The 24,577-nt window shown below is 41.4% G+C and overlaps 1 protein-coding gene across 1 annotated transcript; it reads right to left on the bottom strand.

The window, feature by feature from the left end:
• Positions 1-10,629: 10,629 nt before the first annotated feature.
• On the bottom strand, positions 10,630-23,834 carry LOC141112918 (vomeronasal type-2 receptor 26-like). The gene is made up of 4 exons (XM_073606024.1): positions 23,801-23,834; positions 21,424-21,587; positions 15,967-16,075; positions 10,630-11,537 (listed from the first exon to the last, which is right to left on the bottom strand). Exons 1-4 carry the CDS (start codon positions 23,832-23,834, stop codon positions 10,630-10,632), a joined length of 1,215 nt encoding a protein of 404 aa, XP_073462125.1.
• Positions 23,835-24,577: the final 743 nt, after the last annotated feature.

Below are 24,577 nucleotides of genomic sequence, written 5' to 3'. Positions count from 1 at the left end.
CCCTGGTAAAGTCTGCTCGAGGTCACTCCTATACTGGTGATCCTCGACTATGCCACCCGATATCCTGAGGTGCTACCCCTGTGGAATACCTAATCTAAGGCTATTGCCCAGGAATTATTCCAGTTGTTTAAACGGACTGGTTTTCCCAAGGAAATACTCACGGACCAGGGCACCCTGTTTATGTCGAGGGTTATGGCCGATGTATGCAAGCTGTTCCGGATTAAACAGCTGCGCACATTGGTCTACCATCCCCATATGGATGGGTTTTTAGAACACTTTAATAAGACCCTCAAGTCTATGCTCAAGAGAGTTTTATTGTTTTATGTTTTGTTAAACATAATTTACAGAGGTATGCTTTTTAAATTTTTTTATTTATTAAATTGTATTTTTTCATCACTAGGGATGAGCTTTCTGTTCAAGTCGAACATGAGTTTGACTGGAATATCAGCTGTTCGATCATTCGCCGAAGATCGAACATTATGGGGCGTTTGCGCCAAATTCGAGTGGCGCGTCACGCCCCATAATGCACTGCATCATCACAGTGCATTGCTGGCTGATGATTGGCAAAGCATGCACTATGACCCGCATGCTTTTGCCAATCACAGCACCGTCAGCAAAGAGAGCCATAATTGACCAAAGGCAGGGTGCATTTGGCCAATTATGGCTCAGGGGCTTAAGTCCATGCCCCACAGTATATAAGGCCACCTGCACGTCGGCCCTGTGTAGTGTGTTGCTGGCGTTAGATTGAGCAGGCAGTCCATTCCTGGTGTACTGTTTCTAATCTACTTCAGGCAGGCAGGTGATTCAGTTAGCTGCAGTGTATTTAATAATATATATTCAGTCAGACTGGTGTATATATATATATATATATATATATATATATATATCCACTGTATCCAGTTTAGCTAGACCTTACTGCAGTCCATTCCTGGTGCACTGTTTCTAATCTACTTCAGGCAGCCAGGTGATTCAGTTAGCTGCAGTGTATTTAATATATACTGTATTTATTGGTGTATAACACTCACTTTTTCACCATGAAAATCGGGTGCAAATAGCGTGTGCGTGTTATACGCCAATACTTCAACTTCAGCTGCCTCGGAGGCAACGGGGGGGGGGGGGAGTGCCATCAAATTACATACAGTGAGAATCTCCTGTTTACTTGGCGGCCTCTGTAATAGGAAGTCAATAGATTGCAATGGCGAGGCTGCTGCATTTATGGCAATGGCGAGGTTGCTGCATTGATGACAATGGTGAGGCTGCTGCATTGATGGCAATGGTGAGGCTGTATTGATGTTGACTAATAAGGCTGCATTGATTGCATTTGTGAGGCTGCAGGTGGGCATTAATCAGGCTGCATTGATGGCAATGGTGAGGCTGCAGATGGGCACTGACCCTTATTTTACTTTAAAATTTAAGTTTTTTCCTGAAACTTCCCTCTTAAAATGAATGTGCATGTTATATGCCGATAAATACGATATATATATATATATATATATATATATATATATATATATATACAGTTAGACTGGTATATATATATATATATATATATATATATATATTTATATATTTATATACACTGTATCCTGTGTAGCTAGATCTCACTGCTCCTGGTGTACTGTTTCTAATATACTTCAGGCAGGCAGTTGATTCAGTTAGCTGCAGTGTATTTAATATATATATATATATATATATATATATATATATATATATATACTATATCCTGTGTAGCTAGATCTGACTGCAGGCCATTCCTGGTGTACCTATTCAAATACACTTTCAGGCAGGCCAGGCAGGTTATTCAGTGATCTGCAGTGCATAAAATATATATACAGTCTCCAACATATATATATCCACTACATTCTAGTCTAGCCAAGCCTATATCTGACTGCAGGCCATTGCTGGTGTACGTTTTCAAATACACTTTCAGGCAGGCAGGCAGGCAGGCAAGTGATTCAGTGATCTGCAGTGCATTAAATATATATACTCTCTCCTACATATATGTCCACTGCATTCTAGTCTATCCAAGCCTTTACCTGACTACAGGCCATTCCTGGTGTACATATTCAAAGACACTTTCAGGCAGGTAGGCAGGCCAGTCAGGTGATTCAGTGATCTGCAGTGCATAAAGATATATATACAGTCTCCTACATATATATCCACTGCATTCTAGTCTAGCCAAGCCTATACCTGACTGCAGGCCATTCCTGGTGTCATTTTTCTAGTAAACTTCAGGCGGTCTTTTGCTAATCCAATTTTACAGCATGTCTGCAAGGCCACCAAGGAAAGGCAGATGCTCACAGGCCACTAAAAGAGGGCAAGCAGGCTCTGTGTCTACAGCCAACAGTACTGGTTGTTGACAGGGTGCATCCTCAGCATGTGGCTGTGGGGCACGCTTGTCCTTTTTTTCAACAGCTGGCCGTGTTGAGCCACAACGTGCAGAAGAGTTGGTAGAGTGGATCACAAAGTTGTCGTCATCCTCCTCTGTCACCCAGGCTAAGACAAGTTTGGCTGCCAATGCAGCTGCCAAAGTGGCCTATTCCATCGACTCAATGACATCAGTCACTCCTTCCCTAGCCCCACCATCATGTCCTGAAGTGTCCCCCGAACTGTTCGACCACAGTGTCGGGTACATGCTGCAGGAGGATGCTCAGCGTTTTGAAAGCTCCGATGATGGTAACCATTTTGAGGATGAAGGCAAAAACGTGAGCCCAGAGAGAGGGGTAGCCCAAGAAGGACAAAAAACTTGCAGTCATGTTCCCCCAGCTGCAGCATACTGCCAGGTTTGCTCCAGTGGTGAGAAGGGAGGGGATCATGAGGTCACTGACTCTACATGGGTGCCTGATAGAAGAGAGGAGGAGGAGGAGGCACATCTCTAATGAGGCAGGATGCCTCCAGGGGCCAGCTTAAGGACAGCCAACTGACTGCATCACACCACAGAGCTCCAAATGTGCAGGGCGCTGCTGACTCTGCGTGTTTTTTCAAAAGTTCTTTGGTGTGGGCCTTTTTTGAGACTTGTGCAGCAGATCGCACCGTTTCTGTTTGCAACATATATCTGAAGCGTATCAAGCATGGCCAAAACAGCAGCTGCTTGGGTACTACCTGCTTGACCAGACATATGTCGTGCTCCCATGCAGTCCGTTGGCAACAGTACTTAAAAGACCCACACCAAAGAACAAGGCAGACCTCTCCTTGCTCCTCATCAGCTGGGATCTCCAACCCCACTATACCTTCAGTCCTCTCAGAGACCTGCAAAGAGAGGAATGAAGGTGTAGAATTAGGTTCCCAAGCACTTGCGGGCAATCTGCTAGTGGTACACCTAAATCCAATTGTAGCAGGCAAATTTCTCTACCCCAGTTGCTAAAATGTCAAAAGAAATTCGGTCCCAGCCATCCACATGCTCAGTGGCTGAATGCTAGTTTGGCTAAATTGCTAGCACTCCAACTGCTGCCTTTTCAACTGGTAGACTCTGCCCCCTTTCGAGAATTTTTGGAATGTGCAGTACCTCAGTGGCAGGTTCCCAAACGCCATTTTTTTTCTTTGAAGGCCATTCCTGCTCTCTACCGGCATGTGGAAGGCAATGTCTTGGCCTCGTTGGACAGGGCGGTCAGCGGTAAGGTGCATATTACCGCTGACTCATGGTCCAGCAGGCATGGACAGGGATGTCACCTTTCTTTCATGGTGCACTGGGTAACCCTGCTGGTAGCTAGGAAGGATGTAGGACAGGGTGTAGTAATGTTTCAACCCCACGCCTCCAAAATGCTGGTAGTGGTGATTCTGCCACACCTCTCTCCTCCACCCTCTCCTCTTATTCTTCCTCTATGGCCTCTTCCTGTGCAGATTTGTCCTCGGAACCAGCGGTGCTCCGTGGGCGTTCTAGGGGCTACGCAAGCACTCAAAAAGATGCCATGCGGTGCTTGAGTTGGTCTGCTTAGGGGACAGGAGCCACACTGGGGCAGAGATTCTGCCAGCTCTGTAGGGGCAGGTTCAGAGGTGGTTGATGCCACGCCAGCTTCAGCCAGGAATGGTGGTTTGCGACAATGCCACAAACCTCCTCTCCGCCCTCCGACAGGGACACTTCACTCATGTTCCCTGTTTGGCTCACGTTCTAAATTTGGTGGTGCAGTGGTTCTTGTGCAGGTACCCAGGCTTACAGGATCTCCTGAGTCAGGCCAGGAAAGTCTGTGGGCATTTCCGCCGGTCATATAATGCCAGTGCTCGGGTGGCTGACATTCAAAGAGAATGCAACCTGCCCAGGAATCACTTAATTTGTGACATGCCCACCAGGTGGAACTCAATGTTGGCAATTCTGCAGCAGCTGCACATGCATCAGAGGGCCATGAATGAGTACCTGTATGAGTATGGCACCAGGACAGGGTCAGGGGAGCTTGGCTTTTTTGCCATGCCAGTGGCTACTGATCAAGTATGCATGCACTGTCCTGTCACCATTTGAGGAGGCCACGAGGATGGTGAGCAGTGACAGTACATGCATCAGTGATACTGTCCCTCTTGTTTTCCTGTTGGAGCACACGCTGCATGGAATAATGGACAGGGCACTTGAGGCAGAACAGAGGGAGGAAGAGGAGGACTTCCTTACCTCTCAAGGCCCCCTTTATCCAGACAGTATTCCTGCAGGCCTGCCTATCACACAGGAAGAGGAGGAGGAGGATTGTGTCAGCATGGAGGTGGAGCCTGGCACTCAGCATCAGCAGCAGTCTTCAAGGGATCATTTTCAGTTATCCCCCAGAGGAAGGCACGAAACCCCTGTGCCGAATACGCGTGGGGGAGGGGTAGGACGGAGCTGTCAGCAGAGGAGGAGGATTGCACATGCCATACCGCACGCCATACGATCAGCTGCTTATTATTTTACCTGTACAGTCTGGTGCACTCTAGCACCCATCCAATGTGAGTACCCTCTTGGAGGGCTTATTCTTTAATAAATGTCCTGGCTATATTGCACTATGGAGTCCCTCTGTTTGTTTTTTCTATGATTTTGGATCTTGGTTTTACCTGAGAGGAGTGTTTTTGCACCATTGTAACCTGAGTGAGCCTAGCAGTTTCACCTGGGAGGAGTGTCTTTGCATCATTGTATCCTGAGTGAGCCTAGGAGTGGCCCCAATGCTTATTTTGACACCGTTTAATTACTGTGTCACAGGACTGAAGGTGAGCGCAAGCACATGTGGGGTGTGACGGGAGAGCACAGTTTTCACGTGTTGTGATATATACACCCATCAGAAGAAGCATGATGTTTATTCTTTTTATGGACACTATTTATTCACGTTTTTTGTGATTTGTATTTATTAATTGGGATATACACTCATTTGTCACTGGAAAGTGTTTTGATATTTTTATTTAAGCACGTTGCACTTTTATTAGTTACTACCACGATTGCACCTTTATATGCACTTGGTGGTTTATCATTTATAGTTATTTGCATTATATTTTACCTGTATGGTTTTATTTATCACATTACATGTGTTTTATATGTGAAAATATTTTTTATATATTATATATTTATATGTGACACTATACTAGCGCGGGCACATTTACTATTTTTTATTTTTCAACATTACATTACAGCCTCTAGCAGTTTTAAATGACTTTTATTCCTTTAGAAATGTCATTTTGTGCAGGGACTGTTCTAAACACGGGAAAGACGCGCCACTTTACAGGCATACTATAGACACCCCCCAGGTACGATATTTAAAAGAATATTTCACTTTTATTGTTTCACTTTAAGCATTATTAAAATCACTTCTACCGAAAAAACTGACATTTTTAAAACTTTGTTTTGCATTAATACATGTCCCCTGGGGCAGGACCCGGGACCCCAAACCCTTTTAAGGACAATAACTTGCATATTAGCCTTTAAAATTCGCACTTTTGATTTCTCACGTTCGAGTCCCATAGACTTTAACGGTGTTCGAATGTTCGCGTGAACTTTCGGTCCGTTCGCATGTTCTGGATGCGATCCGAACCGGGGGGTGTTCGGCTCATCCCCTATTCATCGCTACCCTAGTCAAGCGAACATGGGCAGGAACAGCAAGAATGTCACTAAAACGTTTACAAGTGACCATATTCACTTACTGCTGAGTGTCAAGTATGTACTGCCAAGGATGTAGCTGGAACCAGAACCAGTGACATTCTGAGGAAAGTTGCAAACTGACACGCCAAGTCCATGAACTGTCTGTGCGTGTAAATGCACCTCTAGCAGTAACGCAGGAGCCAGGAACCAAAGTTTATCTGTCTGATATTTTTTCTGGTGACCCCCACTATAGAAAATAGTTGTATGCTATACTTTAGGCTTAGGCCACACTCTTCTGGTTTTGGGTACAACGTTGCATGAACGCGCAATTGTCAGTTAAAGCGACACAGTGTGAAATCGCAAAAAGTGCTCTTGTCAGGAAGGGGGTAAAATCTTCCGGGGCTGAAGTGGTTAAATCAGGGTTCCCAGAGCATCCCTTATGTTAGAGTCCCCAGAGTTCTCCCTTACATTAGAGTCTGTAGAGTCTCCCCTTACAGTGAAAGGGAACTCTGAGAGTTCAGATGTACTGAAAAAAGGGGAACTCTGTGGACTCTGATGTAAAGGGGGACTCTTGTTATTAACTTCATATGATTAGAAATGTTATTTAATAGAAAAATATACAGTCAGGTCCATAAATATTGGGACATCGACTCAATTCTAATCTTTTTGGCTCTATACACCACCACAATGGATTTGAAATGAAACAAACAAGATGTGCTTTAACTGCAGACTTTCAGCTTTAATTTGAGGGTATTTACATCCAAATCAGGTGAACGGTGTAGGGATTACAACAGTTTGTATATGTGCCTCCCACTTTTTAAGGGACCAAAAGTAATGGGACAGATTAACAATCATCCATCAAACTTTTTAATACTTGGTTGCAAATCCTTTGCAGTCAATTACAGCCTGAAGTCTGGAACGCATAGACATCACCAGATGCTGGGTTTCATCCCTGATGATGCTCTGCCAGGCCTCTAATGCAACTGTCTTCAGTTCCTGCTTGTTCTTGGGGCATTTTCCCTTCAGTTTTGTCTTCAAAAGTGAATTGCATGCTCAATTGGATTCAGGTCAGGTGATTGACTTGGCCATTGCATAACATTCCACTTCTTTCCCTTAAAAAAGTCTTTGGTTGCTTTCGCAGTATGCATCGTCATTGTCCACCTGCACTGTGAAGCGCCGTCCAATGAGTTCTGAAGCATTTTGCTGAATATGAGCAGATAATATTGCCCAAATCACTTCAGAATTCATCCTGCTGCTTTTGTCAGCAGTCACATCATCAATAAATATAAGAGAACCAGTTCCATTGGCAGCCATACATGCCCACGCCATGACACTACCACCACCATACTTCACTGATGGGGTGGTATGCTTTGGATCATGAGCAGTTCCTTTCCTTCTCCATACTCTTCTCTTCCCATCACTCTGGTACAAGTTGATCTTGGTCTCATCTGTCCATAGGATGTTGTTCCAGAACTGTGAAGACTTTTTTAGATGTTGTTTGGCAAACTCTAATTTGGCCTTCCTGTTTTTGAGGCTCACCAATGGTTTACATCTTGTGGTGAACCCTCTGTATTCACTCTGGTGAAGTCTTCTCTTGATTATTGACTTTGATACACATACACCTACCTCCTGGAGAGTGTTGTTGATCTGGCCAACTGTTGTGAAGGGTGTTTTCTTCACCGAGGAAAGAATTCTTCGGTCATCCACCACAGTTGTTTTCTGTGGTCTTTCGGGTCTTTTGGTGTTGCTGAGCTCACCGGTGCGTTCTTTCTTTTTGAGGATGTCCCAAACAGTTGATTTGGCCACACCTAATGTTTTTGCTATCTCTCTGATGGGTTTGTTTTGTTTTTTCAGCCTAATGATGGCTTGCTTCACTGATAGTGACAGCTCTTTGGATCTCATATTGAGAGTTGACAGCAACAGATTCCAAATGCAAATAGCACACTTGAAATGAACTCTGGACCTTTTATCTGCTCCTTGTAAATGAGACAATGAGGGAATAACACACACCTGGCCATGGAACAGCTGAGCAGCCAATTGTCCCATTACTTTTGGACCCTTAAAAAGTGGGAGGCACATATACAAACTGTTGTAATTCCTGCACCGTTTACCTGATTTGGATGTAAATACCCTCAAATTAAAGCTGAAAGTCTGCAGATAAAGCACATCCTGTTTGTTTCATTTCAAATCCAATGTGGTGGTGTATAGAGCCAAAAAGATTAGAATTGTGTCGATGTCCCAATATTTATGGACCTGACTGTATGTATAGTTTATACTATAAAAAAAATTGATGTGTGCCGCTATACGTTGGCACAGTGGCAGCGCTGGGCAAATGGGCGTACCTGTAATTAATTGGTGAGGCTAGCGGGCGTGTGCGTAGAGCGTGACCCCACCCGCGTGACTTGCTGGTGTCCCGGGCGATCGTGTCACGGAGCCTCAGAATGGATAAGTGCCTATGTAAACAAGGAATTTCCCCATTCTGCCTAGTGACATGACAGAGATCACTGCTCCCTGTCATCTGGAGCAGTGATTGCTGTCATGTGAGTGGTAGCCCACCCCCCCACAGTTAGAATCACTCCCTAGGACACACTTAACCCCTTGATCGCCCCTTAGTGTTTAACCCCTTCCCTGCCGGTGTCATTTACACAGTAATCTCTGCATTTTTATAGCACTGATCACTGTATAAATGACAATGGGCCCAAAATAGTGTCAAAAGTGTCCGATGTGCCCGCCATAATGTCGCAGTCACGATAAAAATCGCAGATCGCCGCCATTACTAATAAAAAACATTAATATTAAAAATGCCATAAAAGTATCCCCTATTTTGTAGACGCTATAACTTTTGCGCAAACCAAAAATATGTAGAAGAATACATATTGGCCTAAACTGAGGAAAAAATTTGTTTTTTTTTAATATATTTTTAGGGGATATTTATTATAGCAAAAAGTAAAAAATATTGCTTTTTTTTCAAAATTGTTGCTCTTTTTTTGTTTATAGTGCAAAAAATAAAAACTGCAGAGGTGATCAAATATCACCAAAAGAAAGCTCTATTTGTGGGAAAAAAAGGACGTCAATTTTGTTTTGGTGTACCGTCGCACGACCGCACAATTGTCAGTTAAATCGACGCAAAAAGTGCTCTCATCAGGAAGGGGGTAAAATCTTCAGTGGCTAATGAAGGTCCAACATTTAGCAACTCACATGGTTGATGATTAAAAGAGGCACATCTAAGTATCAAGGCATCCAAGGTAAAGATGTCCACATAGACCATCCTCCTCACCGCCGGCTCTCACCGCTGTGAGTCTGCAATCGTGACCAGGAAGACTAACCTGCAGTAGAGCGATTGAACGGCTCATGGACCGCAGCGTGGAAGGGACGGCATTGATGGCGGTGAGGAGAATGGTCTATGTGGACAGCTTTACCCCGGATGCCTGAATACTTAGATGTTCCTGTTTTAATCATCAACCATGTGAGTTGCTAAATGTTGTACCTTCATTAAATGTAACCATATTGCTACACTTAGAGGCTCCTCGCTTCTCTTTTATATTCAGTTGTGACATGACACTACTTGTATATCAAGTCAAAATGTATTTAAAAATTTAGCTTGTCTTGCAAAACGCTCTCAAACCAAATTACTCTCAAACCAAGGTTTTACTGTATGTGCAAACCTTACAATATATATATTGCTGTGCTCAACAAAACAAAAATGCAAAAAACATGTAGCTCCACCCCCAATGCATTTCACCACACCCGTCATGGCTTACTCACAGGGAAATGGGATGTCTATGCCTGTATATATTGCCACCACATGTTGACCAGGTAACCACCATGTTGACCATCTTTAGCATGGACCCTTGACTCCTCCCACCATCTTGGAATTGGGAATGAAGGCCTAATAATCACTACTTTTCTGTTTAATAACTCTGCTATCGTGCATAGTAATAGAATAAGAGTATCTCCCGCCTAGGCTGCTATAAGGATGGGGTTGCCTCCCTTCAGACACTCCACCTATAATTGAAACCTAGGGCTTAGCTTTACAGAGGGAAAGAGGAGTGAGGAGGATTGTACTGTGTACATACATATCACTTCTATCAGCATGCTTCGTATAATTCAATACAACCGATTGGCTACTTGTATTGCTTCCCCCTCTCCCGGTCGGACAACTGCAGTCAAGGGACCAAAAGAGGTCAAAACTACATCACATTCAGATACTTGCACTTCTAGCATTTGAAAAATACATTTAACAATGTATTAATGATTACAGAGATGCAATCATTTGTGTCTTTCATATCTGTCTGGAGTTCACACTTTAGGTTTTATGGGACCAGTACAAATGTTTGGTTTTATGGCTGTGTGTTTGTTTCTTTGTTTTTGTGGTTTTTAATGATTTGGAAGCATGCATATCTTGATGATTGGATTCTTTATTAAGTATTTAAATTTAGTTGACATACTGTATATTTGATTTTTTGCTTTTGAAAGATGTTCTCTTACACTATAAGTAGGATTTTAAAATGTTACATTACTTTTTTCAACTTTGCCAAATCAAAAAGTGATGTATCATTTGCATAACTTTCCACATTTTGTTATGTCTTAAAATAAAAGAGTTTTTATATATTTCTTTGACTGTGCAGATAGACTTTTGTATTCAGTTCCGGCCTACAGAGAATTATAAAGCATTTTGTAAGAAATATACAATATAAGAGACCATTATTTGAAATCAGTATAGCGAATACCTCCACAGCCACCGTGTATTTCCCTTTGGTGCTCAGATAGGCCGGGATCATGGCAATCCAGACACTGCAGAACACCAGCATGCTGAAGGTGATATATTTGGCTTCATTAAAACTGTCCGGTAAAGTCCTGACAAAAAAAGCTATAATAAAACTGACAGCAGCCAGGATCCCCATATAACCCAGGACAGAGTAGAACCCGATAACTGACCCTTCATTACACTGAATGATGATCTTCTCCTGGTAGGAGTGTGTGTCCAATTCCTGGAAGGGAGGAGAGATGGACAACCAACTAATACAGATTATAACCTGAATAGAAGAACAAGCTAAGACTATACAGGTGGGCAGTTTTACTCCAATCCATTTCCTCCACACGCTGTTGGGTTTGGTGGCTTTGAAGGCAATGTAAACCATAATAGTCTTGGCCAATACAGAAGATACGGCTATTGTAAAGAGGATTCCAAAAGAAATTTGGCGTAACAAGCAGGTTACATCCACAGGACGACCCAGAAAGAGGAACACACAGAGGAAACCCAACATGATGGAGACCAGGAGGACAAAGCTGAGGCTCTTGTTATTGGCTTTCACAATTGGTGTGTCCTGGTGTAAAATAAAAATGACGAGTACTAGAAGAGTCTTCCCAAAACACAACAGTGAGAGGACTATAAAAACTAGTGAGAGCGTGTCATCAGTGAAGGAAAGAAATTCTACTTCCTTGGGAATACAGTGAGTTCTGTTCTCATTTGGCCATTCATGATCGGGGCATTTCATGCAGTTTTCACTATCTGGAAAACAAAATAAAATCAATGAATACTGTGATCACTTACAGGATATCTTGTTTGGTTTATATATAATAATATAATCGAATATTAATATACGTCAACATATCAAATCAGCTATGTCGTTTATTTCTAGGTTACAATTCGGCCTTTTTAATGTTCTTTAGAGACAATACATACAAAAGAGCATACCCACAGTAATATTTCATAGTCATTACCTGTAATATTTGATATTTCTCCATATGAACACAGGACACAACTATGACAACAAGGGTGTATGGAAGAGCTGAGAACTTTCCGGTATCCTGGGAGACAACTTATTGAGCACTGAGATTTTGGAACCTAACAGAAAGCAACATGTTGTATGTTATACAGTATATATTTTATATTGGTTTTAGAAAACCAAGTTTTCAAATGTATAATTGACACTTTACAAGTGATGTAATCTCATCTCTATCCTAATTTCTCAGATAAAATCTCTTCTCCTATGGAGAGCAATTATTGTGCTGAGATTCTTGAACTTGTAAACCATCTGCTGACTGTGGACTTCAACAACGCTTTTTATTTTAATTTTAATTACCCAAACTCGAAAACATTTTTTCTGATTAGTAAATGACCAAATGAATGTGTGTGATTTTTTTTAAATATCATGTTATGCTTACACCTAACTAGATTTTAAAAGCCAACTTATTATCTTACATACTTGACTTCAGCTAATCATTTTTTGATATGTTACATATTTCATGCATGAATTAACTTTATTCATGAAATTATTCATTCAATAAAGAGATGACAACATAATATTATTTGTGTTTTTATAAGGTGAGACTGTCTTAAGTTAATTTCTTAAGGCAGAACTTCTGGACGTCCATCAGAAAGTACTTGCGATGTTATTAATGGAACCCAAACACAAGCTGTGGCAAGGTGCAGTGCAAATGTACTTAATGCCACCACACATCTCTTCTGGCATAGCTTTGTGCACCATAAACAACTACACATTGGCATTATCCATCAGACCCCATATAACTTACGTCTCCTTACACGACAAATTAGATCTAAAATAATTTCTGGCTTCCTTACAAACCGGGATGATCTCAGAGTAAACCGCTCCCTAGAAAGTGGGAATGAAATTGCCTTTCAGTCAGTGGGGATGGAAGGAGGCTTTAGACATGACCGTCATCTGTTATAGTTCAACCTCAAAGTTTCCTCCTATTGCCTTCTCCAGCAATTCAATTTCCTCCAACTACCCCTCTTCCCAGAGTTCCTCCAAGATATCCAAAGCCAACATCTCATTATAGCCTATTTCACTTCCTGCCAGTGTTTTTGCTTCCCCAGCGTTATTTTCGCCCATCATGGCATAATACATTTTCACAGTAAGATTTCTAATGATTTTTTTTTTCAGATCCACAAACACCTCATACAGATGTAATGGGGGGAGGGGTTCAAGATGGAGCATAGGTACACTATTACGTAAGAAAAATTGCTTCCACTTCTGTAAACCCAACTAGATACACTAAAAATCTTAATAGTTGAGTGACTGATTGCTAGATTTTTCCTTTTTTGGGTTCCTCATCTGGTCCCACTTCTTCTTTTTCTTTTCACCCCCCACACTTACACTTGGGGATCTCCTCATTACAAAAGGTGATTGAGGTTGACTGATACATATGTCTGGCCCGCAAATCATATGTAAAGCCTCGTACACATGGTTAGATTGTCGTACGACTGAGCGTCTGATTCTTGTCAAAAGCGTGTGCAGGATTTTGTCTAGCATACTAACTATCCGCGAATTGATGACGTACTACAAGAGTATAAAGAGAAAGTTTGTTTCTCAAGTGCCACCCTTTGGGCCCCTTCTGCTAATTTCATGTTAGTAGAAGTTTGGTGAGCGTTGATTCGCGATTTTCAGATCTTACAAAACAAATGCCTTTTAAAATATGTTTGGCATAACTACATCAATATCACCAGCAAAGTAGCTTCATTATTATCCCATTAAAGAAGATAAATATGTGCGCTGAATTTTCGACATTTCATCAATTGCCACGTCACGAATGTTAATTCTAGATTACAAATGGTAGTTTACAACAGTGGTCATCAACCCTGTCCTCAGGGCCCACTAACAGGCCAGGTTTGCAAGATAACTGAAGTACATCACAGGTGTTATCATTTGCTGCTCAGTGATTTTAGTATTCTAGTCTGCATCTCCCCAAGGTAATACATAAAACCTGGCCTGTTAGTGGGCCATGAGGACAGGGTTGATGACCACTGGTTTACAAGATCAAACTCTTCTGGGTCGTTCCTAGATTCCGATCATGCGTGTTTGTACTTTCGTCTTTTGTGTGACGATTTCTGTACTGACCATCCAAAAATCGAACGTTGAGCTGTCCTTCATCAAAAATTTACTAGTCTGCTCATCCAGCTTTTGTCTGACGAAAAAGTGAAATCGGCTCTCTAAAGCACCGTACTAATGACCTGAAAATCCACAGACAGCTCGTCATACGAATTTTCCCATCTAATTTTTGTATAGTGTGTACTGGCCTTAAGTGTGGTAGCTTCTTGTTCCCTGGTTAGGAACCCTATGGGATTCACATAGATTTTTCTCCTCTCCAAGTGGAAGTTGCCATTGTCATTCCTAGGGGTTGGTCGATGTAGCTCACCATGGAGAGGCCTACCTAGTGTATGTACCCAGAGGGCATATGATGTTAGTAACCATTGCCTCTATTCCACCTGGTACCTCATTCTTGCCACTTACAACCTTTTCATGATGCATCTTGTATCCCCACTCTTATTTTTATTTATATGTTTACTTTTATGTTTATTTGAAAACTTACCCTTGCCTTCAGTGTTTATCAATGATTCCTTGAATATATTACCATCAACCCACAAAGAATCAAAGTCAAAGTTTGGGAGAGATATATTTCTATTGCAACATAATTTGATTTTATGAGTTTGGTGTTGAGGAACTCAAGAGGCCTGCACAGAACTCTGATCCTAATATTATTTATCAGTTGATCGTATGGTTTCCAGAAAGTCCACAGGAGACAGAAAGGGACTTAAGCCTCGTACACACGGTTCGATTGTTGGCAGGGGATTGTCTGTTGACAGACTGTTGTCCTAAAATCTTACCGTTAGTACGCTCCTTTTGACAATTGTTGTCCAATTTCCGGCCAACAAATGTTGGATGACAGGCTAGTACATTTTCGTCGGACAACGGCTTGACGTCTTTTTTTTGTGTGGTCAGTACACAAATCCGTCACACAAATGTCGAAAATTACAAACACGCATGCTCAGAATCAATGCTCACCAAACACGAAATTAGCAGAAGGGGCCCAAAGGGTGGCGCTCAAGAGCTGAAATACCTCGTAGTACGTCACTATGTTCGTGTTTGTGGCATGACTATCGTGTAACGTTAGTATGCAAGACAAGATCCTGGCACATGCCCTTTTGATAAAAATCAGACACTCGGTTGGCCAACAATCGTATCGTGTGTACAAGGCTTAAGACCCCATACACACTATTAAATTTTCTGCAGATTTTCGTCTTCAGATTTACCAAAACCATCTAGCACAAGGGCCTGCCTGATTGCATACAAATTGAAACTCTTATGCCCTGTACACACCATAGGATTTTCCAATAACAAAACCATGGATTTTTTTCCGAAGGATGTTGGCTCAAACTTGTCTTACATACACATGGTCACACAAATGTTGTACGAAATTCCGATCGCCAAGAACACGGTGATGTACAACACGTACAATGTGCGAGAAAAATGAAGTTCAATAGCCGGTGCGGCTCTTCTGCTTGATTCCGAGCATGCGTGGACTTTTGTGCATCGGACTTATGTACACATGTTAGCAATTTCAGCCAACAAGTATTGTTGTCTGAAAATTTGAGAACCTGCTCTCAAACATTTGTTGGCGGAAATTCCAACAACAAATGTTCTATGGAGTATACACACGGTCGGACTTTCCGACAACAAGCTCGCATCCAACATTTGTTGTCGGAAAATCCGATCGTGTGTACAGAGCATTATGGTTTGACCTCATATTATATGGTTTTGGTAAAAGTGACAAAAATCTGCAGAAAATCTAATAGTGTGTATGGGGTCTTAGAGAGAAATGCTGGAGAAAAGACATACATACATAGACTTACATAATTCTTGCTATACCTTGGGAAAAGAAGAGTCCTTGTTGGAAGGTAATAGTTCTGATAGTTGATAGTTATGATATGAATGACCCACATTTTTAAGACTTTTTTCTGAAGGACCTTAGAGAATCTCATATACCGGCTTATATTCGGGTTGGCTTATACTCGAGTATATACGGTAGCTTTACCTGATTTTTCTTATTTTTCCATTTAATTAAAGTAGAATTAATTACAAGTTTCCAATAATCAAACGAATTACTAAGGAAATTCCCGACAGATCTTGTAAACAAACTCCCATTAACAAAAACATGGTTCTTAATGGTGAACTGTATAGAAAGGTCTTCATTTCCTTCATTTGTACCGAAATTATCATATGATATCATTTTTAAGCACAAGTTCAACTGCAGAGTAAAAACATTCCATAATATATTATATATCACGGTTACTGAATTACTACATTTAAGTAGCTGTAAACCCAATTACTAAAATACGTTTACTATTCATTTCATTTTCAAAATTAATTTTAAATATATATATATTCCATGCTCAGGCCCTTCCTGTTGTGTGGTGGACTCCTGTCTCCCAGTTGTGCTGCTATGTTACCACCTTGTCACATGAGATTCCACCATTGACTACAAGTGACCAATTCAATACATTATAAGCAAGCATGGTCCATTGTTGTCACCATCAGGAAACCCACCCTAGAAAATGCCATACATCATCATGGATTGAATGCAGAGAGGAAGTGGTTGCAAATAGGTTGCAGCAGATTGCAACACTCAGATGTAACCGAAGATAATAGAAGTTGGAAACAAGTGAAATACTATCATACCCTACAGGCGCTATTAAGGACCCCCACAGGTCAGATAGACACAGTACCAGACACTATTCACCTCCTTCCTTTTTTCTTAAACAGATAGAGTTTTCTCATGGTGGCATTTAACCCCTTTGCCTACCGGGCACTTTTACCCCCTTCCTGCCCAGGCCAATTTTCAGCTCTCAGCGTTGTCACACTTTAAATGACAATTGAGCGGTCATGCTACACTGTAACCATGTGACATTTTTATCATATTCTTCACACAACTAGAGCTTTCTTTTGGTGGTATTTAATCACTGTTGGGTTTTTTATTTTTTACAAAAAAAAAGACAGAACATTTTGAAAATAGAAAAGAGTTTTTCTAAGTTTCTGTCAGTAAATTTTGTAAATAAGTAATTTCTCTCCTTCTCCGATGTGCGCTAATGAGGCGACACTTATGGGCACTGATTAAGTGGCACTGATGAGGAGGCACTAATATGCCGCACTTATGGGCACTGATTGGTGGCACTGACATGTGGCACTAATGAGCACTGATAGGCAGCACTGATGGGTGGCACTGATGGGCACATTGACGGGTGGCACTGATGGGCACTGATGGGCATTGATGGGTGGCACTGATGGGCATTGATGGGCAGCAATGATGGGCATTGATAGGCAGCAATGATGGGCAGCACTGATAGGCGGCACTGATATCCAGCACTGACTGGCATAACTAATGGGCACTGATTAGTGGCACTTGTGGGCACTGATTGCTGGCACTGGTGGGCGCTGATTGCTGGTACTTGTGGCACTGATTGCTGGCACTGGTGGGCGCTGATTGCTGGTACTTGTGGCACTGATTGCTGGCACTGGTGGGCGCTGATTGCTGGTACTTGTGGCACTGATTGCTGGCACTGGTGGCGCTTTATTGCAATCAGTGCCTGATTACACGTCTCGATGACCCCTGCGAGGAGATGCCGCTGATTGGCTCTCCTCGCCACACACTCTGTCAGTGTGAGGCAATGAGAGCTGATTACCGGCATTTCCGTGTTTACATGTGATCGGCTGTGAGTGTCCACTCACAGCCGATCACATGGTTAAAGACCCGCAGCTCTTTACAGAGGTCAGTGTTGCGCCATGTCCTAGCAACACATCGCGGCAGTGATCGGTGTGCTGCCCCCCCGTGGGAGTCATATGATGTCATCCCAGAATGAGAGCTGCACTGCTCCTCTGTCATATGATGGTGGGGGGGCAAACGGCAAGTGGTTAATCACCTAAAAATCAATTGTACTTGAAAATTGATCACACCTGATGTACTGACGGCCTAGCTCATTCCTTAGGGCCATAAAATGTCAGGACTAGGGATGAGCTTCGAGTTTGAGTCGAACTCATGTTCGACTCGAACATCGGCTGTTCGCAAGTTCGCCAAACAGCAAACAATTTGGGGTGTTCGCGGCAAATTTGAATGCCGCGGAACACCCTTTAAAAGTCTATGGGAGAAATCAAAAGTGCTCATTTTAAAGGCTTATATTCATGGTATTGTCATAAAAAGTGTTTGGGGACCCGGGTCCTGCCCCAGGGGACATGGATCAATGCAAAAAAAAGTTTTAAAAATGGCCATTTTTTCGGCAGCAGTGATTTTAATAATGCTTAAAGTCAAACAATAAAAGTGTAATATCCCTTTAAATTTCATACCTGGTGGGTGTCTATAGTATGCCTGTAAAGGGGCGCATGTTTCCTGTGTTTACAACAGTCTGACAGCAAAATGACATTTCAAAGGAAAAAAAGTCATTTAAAACTACTTGCGGCTATTAATGCATTGCCGGTCTGACAATACACATAGAAGTTCATTAATAAAAATGGCATGGATTTTAAGGGGAACCCCGGCCAAAATTTAAAAAAAAAAAAACGTTGTGGGGTCCCCCTAAAAATCCATACCAGACCCTTATCCGAGCACGCAACCTGGCAGGACGCAGGAAAAGAGGGGGGGGTGAGAGAGCGCCCCCCCTCCTGAACCGCACCAGCTGGGCTGCGCTGCATCCAACATGCTTTCCAAACGGGCATTCAGTGCTGCTGGTGGTTTTGCGACAGATAAAAGAGCACTTCTGTCCACAGACTCAGTTGACCGGCTGACAATTGTCAAAATGAATCAGTCCTGGATTAGCAGCAGCTATCAAGTCCCTGATGCCGATGTCACTGATTAAGTGTTATTGCGATCTCAAATTTCTGCAAGACTGTCTAGGCTACCTAGCTTTGTGGGCGTTGATTTTTTCTTGAAGTAATTCTTTATATAGGTTTCATGGGCACAATTAACACCCAAGGACCAATTTTTCCACACCTGTTTGACAGGTGCATAAAATTAAATTTTTTTACAGCAAGTCCAAATCTTGCTTTCGTCAAGAGTACCTCTATGAGGGTTATGGTGTGAAGGCATTACCAACACCCAAAGCCCAATTTTTCTTCACATTTTACTTCTATCCAAAGTCTGCAAAAGAGACACCAGACTTTATCTAATACCAATTGTTAATCTTGTCCTGAGTGTACTATAATTTGGCTTCTTCACATAAGGCTTGCTCACTGTAGTGCAAAACTTTGTTATTTCCATCTAAAGTCTGCCAAAGAGACACCAAAATGTATCCAAAAAATCTCTAATCTTGTTCCGAGTGCACTAAATTTTGGCCTCTTCATATAGACTGGCTCCCCAAGTCGTTGTTTACTATATAAAGAAATCTTGCAGGGAAATTCAATTTAAATGTAATTTTTCTTTCTTTATAATTGTCAGATTTGATGCAGCAGGTTCTATACACGGTACAAATAGGCCACTTTACAGGCAGAGAAAGGGGACCCTGTAGGCCCTATTTTTAAAGTGATACTAAGGTTCTTTTTTTTTTTTTTAAATAACAAACATGTCATACTTACCTCAACTGTGCAGCTCATTTTGCACAGAGTAGCCCGAACCTGCTCTTCTGGGGTCCCTCGGCGGCTATCTCGGCTCCACTCCGCATTGGACAACCCCCTGGGAGAAGCGCTCTCCCGGAGGTTTACTTGGCCCCGCCCCCCGGTGGCCACATCATTGGATTTGATTGACAGCAATGGGAGCCAATGGCTGCGCTGCTGTCAATCTATCCATACAACCAGCCTCCGTTCCCAGTTGATGCCTTCTCTGGAGAAACGCGTCGGGTGGAGCAGCTGATTCTGACGTTATCACGTTTTATCCAGCTATTTGGTTTGATCCTGAGCTGTTGCTTCATTAGTTTTTCAACCGTTCCTGTTTCCGTTTTTCTGATTGCTAGATTGCTAGCTTGCTGTGAACATTTGCTGTGAAGTTTTATTGAAGTTTTTTAAATTGCTGTGAGCTGCTGTGAAGTTTTTTGGAATTAAAAAAACCCTTTTCGAAGTTTATCTGCACTCTGGAGCTTTTTTCTTATCTCCCTTGAGTGTTAACCGCCGAGATCATCCATGAGAAGAGATCTGAATCAAGGGTGATTATAACTGTTCCTGTGTGTGGATTCCAAAAGGAGAGAGGAGTTAGTTTTCAGTCGTTGAAGGTGATTGTAATCATGATCCCTGGATTGAAAGACAGGTGGAGGATTTCGATGCCGACAGGCTGATGCAACAGGCTCCCATGATCTCCATAATTTGAGGTCCAACTGATCTGGTAAGTGGCAGTAATATCACAAGTTTTTGGGCTGCAAGATCATCTCATTCCCATCTCTCCTGATTACTGAGTTTCTCCATACTCACATTGTCATTTTTATGGACTTTGCTTATATATTGTTGATCACTTAGATACACTCACTTTATATGGATTTTGTGTATATCAGAGTACTTTTGCTTTAGGTCCTTGTAACAGATTGATAGTGCACACTACTGTTCACATGAGTCGTTTTTTGGTAGCATTTTTTGGTAGCATTTTTTTACTTTATTGTATCACTTTTGCACAATACTATATATATCTTTATATGAGTTTGTATGGTTGTGTTTAATCATCTTCACTGATTAATTAATGGTTGCTCGCTTGTTTTTTGGAGATATATGTTTTTGAGCTTTTTTGTATTTAGGCTTACACAAGCAGCTGCACTTTTTTCACTTAGTTAGCGCAGAAATTTCCTTTATAGCTACTATAAAACTATCCAATCAACAGCCGAGAACCCCCAGCCGAGAGACAGCATGTCCCCGTGGTACAAGTTCGAGGCTTCAGGTAAGTAAAACAGGGGGGGCTGGGGACCGGTCACTGCCAGGGGTTTTTTTCACCTTAATGCATAGGATGCATTAAGGTGAAAAAACACTTACCTTTACAACCCCTTTAAAGGAATTTTCATTTTTATTGTTTCACTTTAAGCATCATTAAAATCACTTCTCCCCTAAAAACAATCTTTTTTCAGTTTTTTTTTTTTTTTTTTTGCGTTGATACATGTCCCCCAAGGTGGTAGCTGGGCCCCCATACCCTTTTTTTATGGCCAATGACTTGCATATAAGACTTCAAAAATTAGGAATTAAAATTTTTTCAGGGTCCCATAGATTTCAATAGGGTTAGTGGCTTGTGACTGAACTTTTGCGATGTTCGAGAGTTCTGGCACAAACCAAACCTTTTTGTAGCACCATTAATTTTTCCTGACACCTAAATATATATCTAGACAAGACAACAGGAAGAGAGTATGTGAACCCTAGATTTATTTTTTGGTATGTTTCATATGATGCCTCACTATATATAGTGTTATTAAGCATATTCTTTTTTTGTAAATGTGTTGCAAAGTTTCTTAGCCAGAGAGAAGAACTTCCTGTTTCAGGTTGACAACACTAAGCTGATGCTTCACAAATTTCAGCAGTGTCAAATATTACAAACAGTAAGCTGCAAGTTGGTCACCTGTCACAAATCATGACTCGTTGACACATCTCCACTGAAGGATTCTAATAAAAGTCTACTCTATTTTTGGCCACATTTGTGCTCACCTTGTGTCTAAATTTTCCTTCATCTGTCTGACCTTTAAGAGAAGAATAATTCTGAGATGAATACAGAACTTGTAGAGCATTAACCACATGTTCCACCGCGCGATACACAGGAGATGTAGTTCTGTCAGATGAATAATCTCCGGAGTCCGGTAAATGTTCCTGACCTGTACAATTGTGAAGAGAAATATAATACAATTTTTCATACAAAGTATCTTTTTTTTTGTTTCCTGACAAGCAGAAAAGTGTTGTCATCCACAGATTTTCAAGTAACTTGTCTTTTGGGTGGATCATTGGATGGAAACCATCAACAAAATTCTTAAAATTCTTATCAGCTTCAGACCAAAAGTTCAAGGATAAGCTACAATTCAAAATCTCTGGATACTTTTCTAAAAGAGGAATATTTGAGGCCCAATTAGGAGGGAGGATGAATGTTACGTCCCCGTATAATCTTCTCAGTGAGGAATGAAACAGGGCATCATGATATGTTCCACAGAGTATGATCACTTTTACCGATGATTTCTCAATGGTGCTATATGCAATTTCCAAATCACGACTATCAGGCATTAATACACCGATACCAGTTTTTATTATAAAGGCCACACAATACCTACGATTTAACAAAATTCTTAATAACCAAGATGATTCCCTTTCTCCACTTTCATCTGCAGATGTTATTATTCCAACCCAAGTCCATCCAAAATGTCTCAGTAATTCTAATATATAATGATAAATCATAAAGTCATCTTGGACTGCACTGTAAAAAGAGGGAACGCTAGCTGTGTTGGGCAAAGTATGATCCACTGCCCCATAACTGACCTAAAACACAGGATGATGTGTTTCAACATTTAGGCTATGAACTTACAAGAAATGGCTAAGCTTCAAAGGATTTAGGAAGACACACTTTTTCTAAAATGAGATTTACTGCACATTCTCTAAACATTTACATACAAATCCTTAGCTGCGTCCATGAAATACATCCACATAAAGAATAACCTGCACATTCAGTGGGCCAAGCAACATATACCCTCATTCACCAAAATCTGCACTTCAGTGGGAAAAAGTGACATTCACCTCATAGCCACCTAAAAACTTTTTTCTTGCAGATCCATAAAGCCATAAAGATTGCTTCCCTTTGAGGGCCACTAGTGGAAACTTTGCATGACTGCTGCCTCTCAATCCCTTCTGTCACTGACAGATGGAATGCAACTAACGATCAGTATCCAAATATGACATAGTGATCACATGCAGGCTATGGTCCTCATTGACAAAAAAAAAAAGCTTTCAGCCTACAGCTAGCCATTGCCACTTTTGTGGCAAGAGTGGAAGAGACTGGTAGACTAGTGGAAGAGTGGTAACCTGTGAAGCTCTGGTGAACTCCATGCCCAGGAGGGTTAAGGCAGTGCTGGAAAATAATGGTGGCCACACAAATTCACACTTTGGACCCAATGTGGATATTTTCACTTAGGGGTGTACTCACTTTTGTTTCCAGCGGTTTAGACATTGATGGTTGTATGTTGAGTATGTTATGCAAGCTGTACACTCACTACTTTACATTGTAGCAAAGTGTCATTTCTTCAGTGTTGTCACATGAAAAGATAGAAGAAAAGATTTACAAAAATGTGAAGGGTGTACTCACTTTTATGAGAAGGGTGTACTCACTTTTATGAGATACTGTATATATATATATATATACATATATATATATATATATATATATATATATATATATATATATATGTGTGTGTTTTTAATTGTACCTGTATGCTTATGCATATGATAGATATGCTGCACTTCTGTAATTTTAAACAGTTTTATGAAAATGTTTATGCAAAAATAAATTAATAACAGATGAGACTGACAAAACAGCCCTGATATACCAGACTTCAGACATAATTTATGTTATTATACTCACGTGCAGGTAGTTATATACAAATAACAGCTGATTTATAGGCAAGGTTGTGGTTAAACTCTGGTCTCCAATAAAACCAACTAATTTCTGGTGATCTCGGCAGGAATAATTTGGGATAGTCTCTCCCGGTCCAGATAAAATCTGTAAAACACTTTTTATGGCTTTTCTGGGATGAGAACACGAGTCATAAAGATGATATCCTAGGGTCACATTAGGCAGGATTGTTGGATTTTTATTCATTTGGTCAATGGCAAAAAGGAACATTTGAATATTCTTGTAGTAATGTTGCATAGGTCTGTTAATATAATGGATTCATAATATGGGTACAAGAGGTCACCAGTTTCCTAACACTTTTTGGTTTAATACCAAAATGGAAATGAAAAAAGCTTATACCAACCCATTACAGTTGAACTTAGACAGATACAGAAATCAGTATTGTTTTTGTTAATATCTCATAAACTGGCTTACCAATAGGGATGAGCTTCAGGTTCAAGTCAGTCATGAGTTCAACCTTAACCCAAGCTGTTTGCCATTTGTTGAATGGACAAACTAAATGGCTTGTATTGGTAAGTTCACCCACCACCTGAATCATTGGCTACTGCAGAAGGAAGTCATTTAATGGTGGTATCAGTACAGCCACTAACTGATGACAGTTTACAGCTGCCTACCATCTTTGTTTTAAATAGTGAAAAAGAAAAAACAGCAAAAAGGCGCCTCTTAGTTAGATTGTAGTATTTAATGACAATAAGGGCATTAAAAACACTCACATTTCATGACATGTTAATTCGGTGCAAGGGATAGCAGTGACAGCCATAGACGATCTCTGCAGCAGTAGGTGGAAGGAAGCCTTGTTCTTCTGTATTGCCTGCCGTTAGTAGAGCGTATACTTCCGGGATCCGACCAGGATCTAGAACGAGGCTTGCACCTCAGCCAAGTGATGGTAATTAGGGCTGGAACGCAGAGTCTGTGGTATGCGCTGTAGTGCCGTTAAGCAACGCGTTTCCGAGCATGCGCCGTGGGGCGCGCTCCTTTATCAAGCTAGAGGAGAAGGATAATGTGCGGCCTATTTAAGTGCTTCCTCAGCACTGCCACCTAATGATAGAGACATATATTTAAGGATACAACGAGCACAAGCTTCTCTCCAGCCACTCTCCTCGAAGGCTCCCCGAAAATCCAAATTAAGGTTGAATCTGTCATTGAAGGCTTATGGTGTCTGTTGAAAGTTCTAAGAAGATTCGACGGAGC

The sequence above is a fragment of the Aquarana catesbeiana genome, linkage group LG11 (assembly GCF_042186555.1).
Source record: "Aquarana catesbeiana isolate 2022-GZ linkage group LG11, ASM4218655v1, whole genome shotgun sequence".
In the NCBI taxonomy this organism is placed as follows: domain Eukaryota; kingdom Metazoa; phylum Chordata; class Amphibia; order Anura; family Ranidae; genus Aquarana; species Aquarana catesbeiana.
This window is presented reverse-complemented; position numbering and strand designations above follow the sequence as displayed.